This window comes from Sarcophilus harrisii, chromosome 5 (assembly GCF_902635505.1).
Source record: "Sarcophilus harrisii chromosome 5, mSarHar1.11, whole genome shotgun sequence".
Taxonomy (NCBI): Eukaryota; Metazoa; Chordata; class Mammalia; order Dasyuromorphia; family Dasyuridae; genus Sarcophilus; species Sarcophilus harrisii.
In genome coordinates this window covers 68151323-68168518 of record NC_045430.1, presented here as the reverse complement: position 1 = coordinate 68168518, position 17196 = coordinate 68151323, and the positions used below count along the sequence as shown (strand labels likewise).

At 35.5% G+C, this 17196-nt stretch overlaps 1 protein-coding gene across 2 annotated transcripts in view; it reads right to left on the bottom strand.

Moving 5' to 3' along the window:
* LRRK2 (leucine rich repeat kinase 2) overlaps positions 1-2307 on the bottom strand; it is a 177373-nt gene extending 175066 nt beyond the window's left edge. Inside the window, exons 1-2 of one of the 2 annotated variants that reach the window (XM_031940539.1) lie at positions 1842-2307; positions 1457-1542 (exon numbers count right to left, since the gene is read on the bottom strand). In XM_031940539.1, the coding sequence (XP_031796399.1) occupies positions 1457-1542; positions 1842-1995 (240 nt within the window). In that variant the 5' untranslated portion in view covers positions 1996-2307. The remainder of the gene's footprint in view (positions 1-1456; positions 1543-1841) is intronic. The other variant, XM_012550850.3, reaches the window with a different exon arrangement.
* Between the last annotated feature and the right edge of the window lie 14889 nt (positions 2308-17196).

Genomic DNA, 17196 nt, shown 5'->3' with positions numbered 1-17196 from the left:
TTAGCCTTTCAAATGAGTATAATTTAATATCATCTTTGCTTTCAGCATTCACCAAGTTTAAAGTTCCCTTCAGCCTCCTAATTATCCTGAAGATGAAAAAACTGATTTCCCTTTGCAAAATGCATGAAATGTGCTTGTCAACTTGTACAGGTCTCAATTTATACTTTTAACCTTCTATCATCATTAGATAGACTTTTTTGACTAAGAATCACATTTTCAGCTGTCACAATACTTAATCTTTACTAAATGAGGCAAGCCTCTCTTCGACATAGCAAATTCTTGGGGTTTCTATGGCAGATTAGTCTCCCACTATATCCAGAGCCATCTCCATTGTTCGGATCTATATCTTGTCCCTGAACCCAGAGGGCTCTGGGGGAAGAAAATGGGGCAGGTGACCTTACACAACTCTCCCTCACTCAAATTCAATTCACTTGCATATCATAGTATCATGTCCCAGATGTCATGGTTGTCTTCAAGAATGAAGGACAAGAAACAAGAAGCGTGTATGACAAAGTGGATTTGAAGTCCGAAGGCTTCATTTAGAATACTCCCTTTGATATTAATATCTGAGTGGCCTAGATCAAATCAGTTAACCTAATTGTGACTCAGTTTCCTCACTTTGTTACAGGAACTGGATTTGACTCCAGAGGTTACTTCCAGTTCTAAAATTAGAATCTTCTGAACAGTACTAAGGAAAATGTTTTATATTCCCAAAGGAAAGTCTTAACAATATAGCTATTATTTTAATCCAATTTCACATTTTTAAGAACTTAGAGGCTGCCAGGTGGCTCAACTAGAGAACCAGGCCTGCAATTAGAACCTTTGGAGGGGGAAAAAAAAAGCCAACATCCACCCCCTAAAATAGAAACAAAAAATCGTGGGCCGTATGGTTCACTAGGTCTCAACTAGTCAAAACACAACTGAACAAAAACAAGTAAAAGATCAAGTATAAGACACTTTACTGGTGTTGGAAATGCAAAAAACAAAAAGGAGCTTATATTATATAACACAACTTAAAATTGGCCAAATATTTTAGTGGCTATTTGAGCTACACTTTGTACATTTGTACTACACTCTGAACCATAACAAATGGTTAAATATTAATATTTATGCATTCATCTCCCACTTCAGACAATCTTCATTCCCCCAAATACCCCACTCTGTTCTCCACTCTATTTGCTTCCTCCACTAACAATTCCACTACAGTTGTCATCAGCTAATGTACTTTTTGCTCTTATTCAAAGGCTCAATATGAGTCACAATCCTTTTGCACTTAAAAAACCCCAAACATTCAACAACCTCTCCATTTTAAAAATCACAGCAAGCACAAAAAACAGAGAGGTCCTTAACAGTGAGACCAAACATACAAACGTTTCATCACAACAGTTTCTCCCAAGAACTTTGAGCTGAAAGCATTCCTCTCCCAATAGGAAAGGAAAATGATGTATATATTTACCTGTTGCACACCTGCGACTCTCATGTAGGAATCCAAAACAACGAGCAAAGGCATATGGACATTTTTGCCTTGAAATAACTTGGAAGCTGAAAACAGAAGAGGGGAGGAAAACAAGACGAAATTATTATTCACTGTTGCTTTTTAAACAGAAGAATGAAAGGAAATAAGTGAAAACAAGTCATTTTCGATTCCTTTCCTAAAAATAATCTCTTCTCCCCAGAGTCTGGGCCAATGCAGAAAACTATCTCCAAAGAGTTTTCTTCTAAAACTGATGATTTCAGGGATGTGGATATATATATTCCTTCTATTGCTACATTTGTCCAAAGTTAAAAAAATAAATAAATAAAATAAATAAAAAGGAAGAAAATGACGATTAAAAGCTTACCGCGATCACTGTACGTTAACATCAGCATATCCTCTAGGATTTGGATCAGGGTTTCTATCTGTTTTCCTTCCTGGACATTTTGCAGTCTAACTATCAACTTTTTCAAAGATTCCTCTTCTTTTTCTTCACTGCGCAGGCTGCGGCTACTGGCCATGACGGACCCCGCCGCTTCCGAGGCCCTCCCCGGTCCTGAGCCCGCGGCGGAGCGCTCCGAGAGCGGACTGGCGAAGGCTGACCCCGCGGGTCCCGGGTAGTCCTCAGGGCAGGAACGCTGGTGGCTTTGGCCTGTTTTGGAGGACAGCCGCTGACCCCGCCCTTCCTGAGCCGTCCTCCTACTGCCCCACCTCCGGGGCGGGAAAATGAACTCAATGCAAACTTTGGGGGGGAGGAGATAAGGCAGCAGCTGGAAGCTGCCAAGCCCCGAACCCGCTCTGCCGCTGGGCCGAGAGCTTTTCCTCCCCGACACCGGGGAGGACCGGATTCTGGCCCCGGAGCCGTGCCCTGCCCGAGCCAGGGCAGGCCAGGGCAGGGCTCCATTGGGAGACTGAGAGAAATAAGGATTTACTCCGCCCTAGCTAGTAGGGTAGAGGAATTAGGTTTAGAAAGCAAAAGATTGCTAAAGGGGAGGCACACCCTTGGAGAGGAGCTGAGAGTCCGGAGAGGAAACCCTCAAGAGGCAGTAGCGTCAAAATCAGGGAACCTAGAAATAAAAGGCATGATAACCTAGCTTCTTTAAAAGAGAAAGTCAAGGTTTTGCTAGAAAAGGCATTGTTCTTCAAGGGAAACACTTTGGGATTTAATTACTTGCTTTGACTGGACATGAAAAGCATGTCTCTGGACTCCGGGAATGCTAGTCATTGTCCAAAAGAAACTTTGGATTTTTCTTTTCTTTTTTCCCCTACCCTTTCTGTCTTCCTTCTTTCTTTTCCCTTCATTTCTTCCTCTTTTTTCTCTTTCTTTTTAACTTAGATGAGAACAACTGTAATTTTGTCACATCGATTCTGTGGTAATTCTTGGGTGCAAGTCAGGGGGGGAGGTATTTGAAAAAACAACACTAAATTCTCCCTAGGAGCCCGGTGATATTTCCTGAAATGTTAGAGATATCGATAAATATTTTGGAGATAGAAACAAATGTGACAATTGTATCTCATTTAATTTAGCTAGGACAGGCAAAGGATGCTGCATTCATGTTAAAAAGTTATCTGTGTATGTCTTTCTTTTCCTTTCTCCATTTCTCTCCATTCTTCCCTTTAACCAATGTGCCATCTAACTGCCCATTTACACGTATATATATGCATATGTCATCTGCAGAATTGTCGGACATATATGTATCACTTATTATGGTGTACATCACTTCGGTAAATCAATTGTAGTTTACTTGTCTGTATTATGTGCTAGCTAATTTGGGCAGTACCTAGTGAGAACCCTAAAAGTTCTCTCAACTCAGGCTTCAGCAGAGTCTGAAGCTTTCTTACTTTTTGTGATGATCCATCTTTCTCCTATTTTATCATACTTCCACTGTATACACGCCCAGCACTGGCAGAGCCCTCTGTGTCTTGCCAGCCAGCAGGCTCCTGTTCAATAACCTGACTAGCCATAGTGGTTGGTTTCCTACTCTCCTCGGTTCTTTAAGACTTACTACCAACCACTTAGACCAGCAAAGTCTGTATTCTATGTGTATAAGAGTAATCGGGCCAAAAGCCCAGCCAACAGCAAGGGTACCATCAGCTTGATGTCATATAAATATAAACAGCAGTTCAACTAGCTAATGCCAATAAACCAGCACAAATCAGAGGAAAGAGTTTTATGACACTCAGTGTGACAAACCCCACCAGCAGTTGTTAACCCTTCACAATTCAGCTAGTGATATGATACAAATGAAAATTCAAAGAGACAGTTTCTGGATAATTTTAATAAACATTTTATTAATTATGCTAACTGACAATCAATAAATTGAGGTCCAGTGGTTTCTCTCAGGGGTCCTCAAACTACGGCCGCCGGCCAGATGCGGCAGCTGAGGACGATTATCCTCCTCAGTCAGGGCTATGAAATGTCTTTATTTAAAGACGCAGAAAACAAAGTTTTTGTTTTTACTATAGTCCGGCCCTCCAACAATCTGAGGGACAGTGACCTGGCCCCCTATTTAAAAAGTTTGAGGACCCTAGATGATCTAGGTCATCAAAAACAACTAATGGAGACACTTGACTTTTAAATGTTTTTTTGAAAAGCAATGTTCCTGACCAGGGAAATCAATCTTGATTAGTGGATATTTAAATGAGGAGGTAGCCTAAAAGTTCTCAGTTCCTCTTGCTGAGAACATAGCTTAATTATAACACTCAGCTGTCTCTAGCAGTCTGGACAGGGGAATACATCCCTATCCAAATCACTCTGATTGGTTTTCTCCTTCATGAACTGGGTTATCTTAAACCCATTTTTCCATTCACAACCCCTTTTACTTCAAGAAATTTTTACATGATCCTAGGGTATACAGGTATATAAAATAGATATGCAAACCAAATATTTACTGATAACAAATCATAATTTTGCAAAAAACAAAACAAAAATCCACATTCAATGAAAACTTCTCTATTTACACTTTAGAAAGAAAGAATATATCCTAGTTGTCTGTGTTCAGGCCAGTGACCAACTGAATAACTAGGGATCCTCATTGTGGATTGCAGTGGGAAGAAAGTTTGTGACAGGGAGACCAGGAAGCAAGCCATTACAATAGTCTGGACATAAATGATCAGAAGACAGAAGAAGGTATATTTTAGAGATATTGCAAAGGTGAAATCAACAGGCTTTGTGGCAAGAGATTGAAGATGGAAAGTGAGAAATAGTGAGTCAAAGATGATATCTAGGTTATAAAACTGAGGAACTGAAAGGATTGTGGTACTCTTGACAGTAGAAGAGAAATTTAGAAGGGGAAAGGATTTAGGGACAAAGTTAATGACTTCTATTTTGGACATTTTGAGATTAAGATGTCTTTGGACGTCTAATTTGAGATATCTGAAAGATATGATATTAGAGACTTTAGGGATCAATAGATTTTAGAATCATCAGCATAGAGTTGATAATTAAATACATTTAATTGATTGATTGCTTTAATCGACAATTAATTAAATTGATAGCTAAATCCATGAGAACTGATGAGAATATCAAGTGAATATCAAGGGACACTAACAGGAAAGAAAAAGGGCCTGTGGGACACTCATGATTAATGAATGACCTGAATTCAGTAGAAAAGTCTAAGAAGAATCAGTCTGATAAGTAGGAGAAACAGCAGAAAGGAATGGTGTCCTGAAAACCCAGAAACAAGATTGTATTAAGGAGAAGAGGTAGATTGAAATTTAATTTATTTCATTACTTTTTCTTTCCTTGATACATGTTTATCTTACCTATGTTTCTTTTTAGAGAGGTATTTGCAATATTCTACTAAAGCCTGGGTTCTCTTCCACCATAAAATGCCTCAAATGCTTCTCTTTATTTGTTTATCCATCCTTTTTCATCGATGATTAGGCTAGGTTTGTAAAATACGCTCTTTGGGATTATAGAATGAATTCTTTTGCTCTTTAGAGTATATTATTCCCTTCCATTCTATACTTTCCATAGGTTTTTTTTTTTTGTTTGTTTTTATTGAATTCTTGAAGAATTTATTGTTTATGAGTAGAATTGGTAAATTCATCTACTATAGTTTATAGCAGTTCTATAGTTATATTTTGAAGCTTTGAAGGAAAGTATGAAGAAGGTATTCTTGAGTGAGTTTCTGCTGCTTTGTGGTTCACTAACCATTTCCCTCCCAGGCTAAAGATACTTCCTCATATGGATGGGCAGAATCAGTCTGCTTCTTATTGCAATTGGGTAGAAGGCAGGGGGTGGGATGTGCTAATATCTCTGCAGCAGAAGGGGAATCCCTGTGTAATAATCTAGAAATAAACTCTTAAATGGATTTGTACATCCCTGCTTTATAGGTTACAGACTAAATCTAAGAGGGGTGCTCAAATAGCATATTAAAGTATTAATAAGCATTCTCTAGTGTTCATTCAAAAGACTTTTATCAGGATTGTTGTTTTCTTATTCTGTGGACTTAACTATAATTGTTCTATATCTGGCTCATAATTCCTCCTTTAAAAAAAAAAAAAAGAGTTGATGGAGCCTGGGGGAAAATGTCTACTTAGCTATCTTGTCTCAATTCTTTCCTCTTTGTACTGTAAGGATTTTGCAAATAGGGCTTCATTGCTATATCTTGCACTATCTTTTCTTCATAAGTCTTTTTGCCCCTTCCCTCTAATCCAGGTCAGAGACTTGAATTTAAAGGTCTTAAATATCAAGATTTATTTTTGCTTTACAAAAAGGTTCCCTGACATCCCTGCTCATGACAAGAAAATCATTCCAGCTCACCTTATCACTCTGAAGCCATGTTGGGGAACTCTGTACATTGATCCAAGTTCCAATTAAGAAAGGTTTTGGACTTGCTATGTCATTTTCACTCAACACTATCCCTACAGTGGTATATTACACAATGCCTACTCCTAAAACTACTCAGAATGAATGATTCTTTGATTGCCAGGTCAATGAAATTGCTTCTTAATTTGGCAAAAGGGTTGGCTATTTTTGTATTTCCAAGGCCTGTTTCCTACCCAGGAATTCAGATTCCCTAAGATATCCTTTCTTTTTACTTTCTTTGGGATGCATTATTTGCACCCAGATATATCAAAAGATCTAGATATTGACTAGCAGATTAATCTCATCTTATATCTTATATTCTCTATATATACCAAATAAACATATAAGATTTATGATTATAGTGTTCCTTACCAGTAGATTTGAGAAATCAACAACATAAAGATGGATGAAATCTATGGAAGCTAATGAGATCCCCAAATGAAGTAGTATAGAGGAATAATAGAAGAGGACCCAGAACCAAGCTTTGTGGGGATACCTCTGACTAGGGCGCATGATCTGAATGAGGATCCAACAAAGGAGGCTGAGAAAAAGCAGTCAGACAGGAGGGAAACTAAGAGAGTGGTGTCTCAAAAATCTAGAGAGAAGAGTACAAAAAGGTATAATCAAGAAAGAATAATCAAAGTACAACAAAGTTTGCAAAGAAGTTGAGGAAAGTTAGGATTAAGAAAAAGTCATTGGCAACCAAGAGATCATTGATAATTTTGGATAATAATAATAAACATTTATATGGTGCTTACTATACTTATTATTTTATTTGATCCTTTATAACAGCCCTGGGAGGTAGGTTCTATTGTCATCCATGTTTTATAGTCAAGAAAATAAGGCAAACAGAGGTTAAGCTACTAAGTATCTAAAGCTAGATTTGAATTTGGGTCTTCCTGACTCCAGGCTTGATGCTTTGTTCATGGTATCATTTAGTTAGAAAGAACCTTTTTTTGTTAAGATTGGAAACTAGATTATAAGGGATTAAGAACATAATAATAGGTAATACAAAGTACCTATTGTAGATGACATTTTCAAATAGTTTAGCCACGAAGTGCAGAAAAAATATGATCATCTTATGATAATAAAAGAATCAAGTGAAGGGTTTTTTTTGAGGATGATTCTTCACCACCTATTTTAGTTAGTGAAGAATTAATCAGGAGACAAAGAGAAAATGAAAATTTCCCTGAGGGAATACTCTATGTCTAGGAGGAGATGAAAGATTCAAGATGCTTGGTCAAAGGAAGGCTTGGTACATATAATAAATATTTTGGTTGTGATAGATGTATGCTTCAATTGTATTGTTTTGTATATTTGTTAATATGGAGGTAAAGAGATTTATGTCTTGATTAAGGAATAATATGATATTTTAATTCAGTTTTTTGTTGTTGAGAATCTAATAATTTTCTAAGTTGCTAAGTCTACCAGATTTTTAATATTATATGATTTTTCAAAACTTTAAGAATATAGTTATTAATGGCTAGAAACTGCTCTGACTCTGTGCCCTTGTTGTGACTGTCCTCCATTTTTGGAAGTTATGTTCTCTTTCTACCTTTCAGAATTTTCTTCAAGACTCATCTCATATTTTAGGTTTTACAGGATATATTTCCTGATTATCTTAGTTATTAGCATTCTCTGCCTCTGCCTTAAATTATTATGTATATACATGTAGCAATTTGTCGGGGGAGAGAGCTATTATCTCAACTCCTATTTACAGAACAAAGTAAGGCCCCAGAACATGGCAATTAGTTCTTCCCCCAAAGTTCTAGGTAACCCTCAAGGATTGGGGAATTTCTAATGTTATTGCTCTTGGAAATGGTAGAACAAATTTGTAAGCCTCCTTGTAAGCAGAGGCACTAGGCAGGTATGTCTTCATTTCTTATCAGGCTGCAGGATGGACTCTTCCATCATGTCTGCACATAGGTTATCTTCCTCTAATTCCCTCCATTTTCCACCTTCCTTTTAGGCACTAGTTTTCTAATAGAATGTAAATTCTTTGAGAGCACGGATTGTTTTTCTTTTTTCTTGCATTACTTCCAACATTTAGCAAATTGGTCCCTAGCAAACAGTAAATTGCTTAATAAATGCCTCTTTCACAGAATCAGAATTTAGGTAGAATTTTCCTTTTGTCAGTTTATAAATTCTTCCTCTGAAGTGATGAGTGTTTTCTTTTTTTTGTGTGTGTGTATATGTTCTCTATATATCTTAAAGGCAATATAATGAGAAGGAATAACTTCCATTATACTACATTTTACCTGTGGATGAGAATTGAGAAGTTTTCTCACTCAATTTGTCTTGACGGATGGCAACCTTTGGTTTCCTTTAGCCCCCATGGGCTCTACAGAGTGGTGTTTAAGCCTTTCAAAAAAGGCTTCTGTATTGATCCTCACCTATTACTTTCACACAAACATATACACATGTATATCAGCACATAAGATTTTATAAGCATGAATGTTGAAAATATACATGTATATATTTTGAAAATAAAAAACTGTAATAAAAAATATATATTACCTTTAGTTTTCTAGAGAATTCTTGACATTCAGTTCTTTGTGTAGGTGTTCTAATGCCTGTAATTTTCCCAGAATTCTTTTTTTTTTTGCCTTTGCATTTTAAGACTTGGAGTTGTACCAATGCACTTACCTCTAATTGTTGATTCACTTCTATAATAAGTCTTATAGAATATTATGTGAAGGGAAATAGTGAAAGAAATCAAGAAATATAATTGAAAATTTTGCTGCTACTGTGTCATAAAACAACAGAACTTTAAAATTTCCAATCTAGTCCCTTATAATTTATATCTTGAAAAAGCTTTTAAGATATTCATTGTCTCAGTGTATTATTTCTATCTCCACTGGTATACTCAAATTTGCCTGTACTTACCAAATGAAAATATAATCTTATCTCATTCAACTGAGATGAATAAAAAGTGAAATCATCTATAAATAGGCTTTATATTATTCATTTCTCTATGACATTTCATTGTGTGCATATATCTGAAAACTGTCTTATGTATTCTTGATTTTTATACGTTATTGTAAGGAAAAGGGTTTAATCCAACTTTGATTTCATCACTGCATTAAAATCTTTCTTATCCATTTTTATATCTTTTAAATTTTTTATGATCTTTCAAAATTCTGAGTTATAAAATCCTGTGTTAAGATAATAAAAACTTGTACTTCATCTGCCTTCTAACAAAGATCTGCATCTATTAGTAGATGTTTTAACACAGAAATAATTTAGGATACTTTATTACCATGATTTCAAATCAGAGGTTGTTATTATTGTTATTGTTGTTGTTGCTGTTACCCAGTCATGTCAGACTCTTCATTACCTTATACATCATAGCATTCCAGGCCCTTCTGTTCTCTGCTGTCTCTGAAGTCAGTCCAAGTTCATGTTCATTGTTTCCATGACACTATCTATCCATCTCATCCTCTGCCATTCCTTTTTCTTTTTGCCATCAATCTCTTTCAACATCAGAGTCTTTTCTAGTGAGTCTAATCTCATTACGTGGCCAAAGTATTTAAGCTTAAGTTTCAATTTTTGCTCTTCCAGTGAATAGTATGAATTCATTTCCTTAAGTATTAACTGATTTGACTTCCTTCCTGTCCAAAGGACTCTCAAAACCTTCTACAGTACCACAATTTGAATTATAGTTCAATTCTCACAGTCACACGTTGCGCCTGAAAAAAAATAAAACACAGCTTTGATTATATGACAAGGTTATATCTCTACTCTTAAGCATGCTGTTTAGATTTGCCATAGCTTTCCTTCCAAAGAGCAAGAATGTTTTTTTTTTAATTTCATGGTTATAGATAGCATCTACAGTGATCTTGGACTCCAAATAAAATATAACACTGCTTCCATTTCCCCTCCTATTTGCCAGGAAATGATAGAACTTGTTTCCAAGATCTTTTTTGATGCTAAGCTTTTAAGTCATCTCTTATACTCTCCTCTCTCATTCTCATCAAGAGGGTTCTTAAATCTTCTTTTTCTGCAATCAGAATGATATTGTATAAATTTCTGAGATTGCTGATATTTCTTCCAGCACTTTAACTTCAGCTTTTGATTCATCTAGGCTGGTATTTTGCTTGATGAACTTTGCATACAAACTGAATGAACTAAGGTAACAATATATAGCCTTGTTGTGTATTACATATATATAGATATGTTGCATGACTTTTTCAATCTTAAACCAATCAAATTCTAACTACCATTGTGATCTTGGGAAAGTCTACTTTGGGTGTTAATTTCATCTGTAAATGACCCTAAAAGTCCTGTTTAAGACTCAGTCTAGATGAGCATATGATTCTATGTGGCTGAAGATTCCTTCTAACTTTAAATCCATGGTTCTATGATCTGTTGTTTTTTCTTTTACTTCTCTACATCAAAACTTTTACATTTAAACCATTTTTGATTGGATTTGATTGATTAAATTTTGATTGAATAAGTAGCTTTCTGTATTTCTTGGAGAATAGTTCCTAGTTATTTTAGATCTTTTATTTCTGAGTTGCCTGAATCATTAAAGTTCTAGGGTTTTGGTTTTTTTAATGTTTAACACCTGTTATAATAATTAATTTGTCTGAAACCTAGGACGTTAATGTAATGGCTCATATAGTCCATTTTGTCCCTCCTCTTCAGCTCTAGAGAGCTTATCTTAAACAAAAATTTTGAGTTCAGTCATCATTACTTGGAACCTATAGGAAAATGTAGGTAAAGGTTAGATTCTCTGCCTAAATTTATATTTATATTTATTTCTCATTAATTTACATTTATCTGTCTCTAATAAATTTGTATTTTATCTGTCTCTCATTATTTCTTCTTGTCTCTTTATGGTTGAAGCAAAACACAATTTGCTAGAAATGTTTGGGTAACAACATAGCAAATTATTGTGGACAGAGAAGGATTAGGAAGGAAAGCTGGAGGAAAAGTAAGTCTCTTCACAAAACTTCTTGCAGCCTGAATCTTGTTTCAATATTCTTGTAGAATCGATGGCCATCCTCAAATCTCTCTTTTCTGTCAAAATCGAACTTTACTTTTTTTCCTAATAGAACTTATACAAATAAAAGTCCATGCTTATTCTAATTTCTCAAACCAAGATTCCCAGAATTCCTGTCTCTGGTTCTGAAATAGTTCCTTCCTTTTTTCTACCAATTCTTTAGGACTGGATCAAGTATTTCAGTGATTGATTGAAGATGATGCAGGACCTGTTCATTCTGGTTTTTACTGATTGATTCAAATGCTAGATATATACATACAAATCTTCCTGCATACCTAAGGAAGGATAATGATGGAGTCCTACCCTTACATTCTCCCTCAGTTTTAATATTTTCTGTCCTCAGTAAATCTACTGAAATGTTTGGCAAAACCCACAGTTCTCCAATCTTAGATAGCTCTGTAATGACCTGAGATTCTACATTTTCCCTTTTGAATGCCCATGGGGAAAAAAATTGTACTACACAATTCAAATCCAGTAATTAACAATCTTCTTTCTCCAAAAATATTTAAAGTAATATTGTAGACAGAGTAGTGAGAGAGGGGACAGTGAGGAGAAACTACTTCTCTCAAATTCTGATCCCCATGATAGCCTCTTCTTTTCCCGAGTTGAGAAGAAACACATTTTTCAGGTCTTAAGTTACTTAGGCTTCCCACTCATCCCTTTACAAGGCAGCCAGATCTAGTTATGTAACCTTTGCTGTTTACATTCAAATAATAATAGCATTAGTAGTCTATAGAAAAGAGTAAGATTCATTTGTTAATAATAATAATCAACAAACTATACAGTCTATACAGTACATGCATGATGTTAATACAGAGTAAATAAATGTTTAAGGGAAAAAATAAAATAGGAGCAAGCAACATTGAACAGATACACTAATACATGTAATCATATACAAGGTATGCATTCATGGTTAAATGCTGACATTGTTATCTGATTACATATGTAACCATCCTCTCAGTTTCCCTAGAGATATGCATTAATCTGGTAATAACTCAAAATCCTTGTTCTTCTATGATCTGAGGACCTATATTCCTCCATGACAATGCTAGCTAGTTGATTATATTAGCTGATAGTTTAGAAAGGCAGGACAGTAGTTCTGAGCTTATAGAAGATTCAGACCACCTAACAGTGTTATGTTCATGAGACACAGTATGAAAAGTCATTATTTGAAATGTCTATTTCTAAGCCACTATCTGGATCAGGCAGACTTTGTAAAACTGGCAAACAGTCTTTGGTTCAGAGATGACCAAGATGAATGTCCATTCATCTCAATTTACTTGACAGGAGCCCAATTTGCTCACCTATTGTTAGATTGTCTCTGCAATCTCTGGGACTATTTTTTAAGTGTCCCAATGGCTCCACTTCTAAATATTGAATGACTTTCTGTGGAGCTACATGTAGGTTCTTATTTAAGATAAATACTGGTCTCTTTGAATTGGATGGGAGATATTGGAGAGCTTCTCTGAGACATTCATTATTGGAGAATCTAAAAACACTAGGAAAAACTGGCATTTTCTATTACTTTAAACTCTAACTCTATAGTAGTCTGTTTCTTTTCCAGTGCGCTTCCTTAAAAGTAAGATGAGTTCCTTTTGAGATGATTTTTGCAATGTTTTATTAATTTTTAATTTGCTGATTTGCTGAACATTTATATACTGCCACTTGCTATATTACTGAACGTTATATAGATATTAGAAAATATGAGAAGTATGGACTTTGCACCCCCAAAATATTGGTGCCCAGCTATTTGCCCAGCATGTACTATATAGGTCATAAATCTTTATATTTTTTCCTAAACAAACTTAGAGTGTTCATCTTATTTCTAAAATGATCCCAGGTAGCTTGAATGAGATTCCTTTTTTTTTTTTTTTTATTTAATAGCCTTTTATTTACAGGATATATACATGGGTAACTTTACAGCATTAACAATTGCCAAACCTCTTGTTCCAATTTTTCACCTCTTACCCCCCCCCACCCCCTCCCCTAGATGGCAGGATGACCAGTAGATGTTAAATATATTAAAATAGAACTTAGATACACAATAAGTATACATGACCAAAACATTATTTTGCTGTACAAAAAGAATCAGGCTCTGAATTATTGTACAATTAGCTTGTGAAGGAAATAAAAAATGCATGTGTGCATAAATATAGGGATTGGGAATTTAATGTAATGGTTTTTAGTCATCTCCCAGAGTTCTTTTTCTGGGCATAGCTAGTTCAGTTCATTACTGCTCCATTAGAAATGATTTGGTTGATCTCGTTGCTGAGGATGGCCTGATCCATCAGAACTGGTCATCATCTAGTATTGTTGTTGAAGTATATAATGATCTCCTGGTCCTGCTCATTTCACTCAGCATCAGTTCATGTAAGTCTCTCCAGGCCTTTCTGAAATCATCCTGTTGGTCATTTCTTACAGAACAGTAATATTCCATAATTTTCATATACCACAATTTATTCAGCCATTCTCCAACTGATGGACATCCATTCAGTTTCCAGTTTCTAGCCACTACAAAAAGGGCTGCCACAAACATTGAATGAGATTCCTTTAGACAAAGATCATCTACAACAGGTACCTCTACTTTCTGTTTTTTGACTGTCTTCCTAACTTTTTAAAACCCAGCTTCTAGCCCCATAATTCATCTGATAGTGCTCTCTTCACAGTTACTAGTAACCTTAGTTTTCTTCTATTCTACTTTGTCTATTAATCATATTAGTACCTATAAGCTTAATTTTGCTATTGATTTTCAAATCTACTCTGCCACATCCTAAGTCTCTCCTGATTTCTAGTCTCACATTTCTAACTTCCTTTCAGATATCTTGAGCTGGATCTCCAGTACACAAACTCAACATATCCAATGTCTTCTCTCTAAATCTTCCTCCTCCTTCTACTTTCCATATTGGTATAGAAGTCATTATTCTTTCTCCCAGTCTCTCAGGCTCACAATCTGTCATCCTTAAAATGTTACTCTCTTTTACCCCCATATCAATCTGTTGCTAAAGCAAAAAAGATTTCATCTTTGCAACATCTCTCAAAATATTCTTTTTTCTTCTCTGACACTGCCATCCACTGGTGCTAGCCCTCATCACGTCATTCCTGGACTAGGACAATAGCTTGCTGACTGGTCTTTGTATTATAAGTATTTTCCCACTTCTTAACTTGACCTCTCCTGCCTTTTCAGGCTTCATATACCTTACTCTCTTGCCATGTATTCTTTGATCAGTAATATTGATCTCATTGCTTCATGAACAAGATACGCCTAAACAGAATCTCCTTTTGGTGGCAATATTTGCATCAACATGAGTCAAGGAAAGTCTGAACTCATTCTCTATAGAGCCTAGCTAAGAGAATACACTATGACTAAGAAGAACATTGAAGAAGTTGAACAAGACCCAGAAAATAGGCTTCTATTTAGAAAACAGGTGCTTTGAATTCTTTTTTGTCACATGTGCTCTAAGTTTGGATCCTCTTTCTCCTGGTCTCTGTAGGTATTTTATGGAAAGCGGAACACAAACTTTTAGGGGAATGTTGTGTGCCAACTATTCTTTATCATCTTAGTAAATACTCCTTTCTACTTACTTAAGGCCTTCTGAGCAAATTATTTATAACCCATAGTGTGGGCAGGAAGCATATTGGTTCAGCTAGAACTAATGGCATTAGCAAATTACCCCTGATTCCACCTCAGGGATACTTTTAGAACTATTAAGGGAAGATATAGCCAGACTAACTCTGAGAACACAACTAATCAGGAGAAATGAAAGTTAGGATATGTCTTATAGTTTTCAAGGGCTACAAATGCTTCTTAGAGCAAGTAGATTGCTTCGCCTTTGTATGGAGTCTTCAGTATTAGAAAGTGGAGTGCTAAACCTGAATGTAAGTAGAAAGAAGTAAATTCCTCCTCCTCATTTTAAAACTCCAATTTCTGCTATCTTCATGTATTTTGTGGGGCTTTCAGAGAAAAGATTTATTCTGTGTAGGACAGATATGAGAACAATGAATGGGAAATGCAAGGAGATGAATTTAAGCTTGCTAGACTTTCTAACAATTAGTGTTATCAAAAAATGCATTTGGCTACTTTATAGCAGAACTAATCTCCTTAAAGGAAAAAAAAAAAAGAATGACCTCTTGTCAGGTAGAGTACATTTTTGTTCAGGAATGGTTTAAACTACATGGTCATTGAATTCCTATCCTGCTCAAGATATGTGAAGAGGTTGAATTAAATCACCTCTAATAAGTTCTAGCATGACCAAAATAAATATACCATTGAAATGAAAAGAATCTCAGAAGTCATAGATCATAGACTAAGAGCTAGAAAAGACTTTCAAATTCAATTTCTTCATTTTATAAATGAGAATTGTAAGATAAGAAGACATGTATTCTCAGAACCAAATTAATCCCTAAATTGTTTTTTTTATAATGAATATTAATGAAACAGAATTTTTAAGAAGTCTATAAACCAAGGTAGAAACATATTGGCAAATCTCTTCTAATGAGTTTCCCTTAAAATGAACTTATATCAAAGATATAAATCTCCAATTTATCCTTGATATGTATTGTTTATTCAAAGTTTTTGTTTGTGATTGCTTGTTTGCTTTTTGCATATTGTCTCCCCCAGGAGACTAAGTTCTTTGAGATCTTTGAGAACAGTGACTTTTAATTGCTTTTCTTTGTATTGCCAGTGCTTAGCATAGTGCCTGGCATTTAATAGGTACTTAAATATTTGTTGATTTAACCTGACTTTCTCTGTAGATACAATTATTTTATTTCTTTTCCACTTTCTTCTTTCTGCTGCTTAACTTAATAGGTTTAAACATCTATAGATAGCCTATAGGTTTAATCATCAGGTTGGGGAAGAGAAGGGAGGGAATAAGCATTTGTATAGTTCCTACTATAAAGCAAATACTGTGTCAAGTGCTTTACAAATATTATTTCATTTGAACCTCACTACAATCCTGCCTGGCAGGTACTATTATTATCTTTATTTTTCCATTGAGGAAACAGAGGCAAACAAAGTTTAACTTACTGCCTAGAGTCACATAGCCAGCAAATAACCGAAGTTGGATTTTGAACACATATCTTTCTGACTCCAGGTAGGTTCTCCTATTGAAGGATACTTACACACACACACACACACACACACACACACACACACCTAGAAACTTTGAGCATGTCTTCTTGGGAGAAAAGTATTGACTAAATGTTACACATTTTTTAGTTACCAAAGAAAGTGGAGATCTTCTATCCCTCAGTTCTGGCTCTTACAGTATAGTAATGTTACTCCTTGTATGAAGATGCATAATTTTATGATCTGCAAATGAAAACTTAATTCTAAAACTCCATACTCCCTTCCCAATAACTAACCCCATTTCTTTTTCAATATACCGTTTTATTCTGAGTATTTATGTGACCTTAGCGAAATGGAATTGGCTCCTTTCAAAATCTCAGAATGAAAAACATATATGCTAAGATGTTGCATACAGCATCTGAACTTCTGGTTTAGAGTCAGTATTTAAATACTTAAATACTTAAAAACAATTGGCTAATGCATACTAAAATAAATAAATAAACATCTGCTGCAAGCTACAAGCTCACTGCTTTACTAGGTTTCAGAAGTTTCTCATATGAAGGTTTAATCTGGACCTAAGAATACTAGAATATATTCACTTTGTGCTTTAGTTTGACCAGTCCAAAGGATGCATTACCACAGGTTCTTTAATGCATTCTTATTAGAATAGACCATCATCAATCATTGCAACGGCATAAGAGTTTAGAAAGTGGTATATCTATTATAATCTGGCATGCTGGTGTTTTCCTATTCTCAGTGTTGGCCTAGTCACTAGCATGATCTTCTGACCACAGATATATCACAGAGAAGGATCAGCCCAAGAATGGAGCTATACA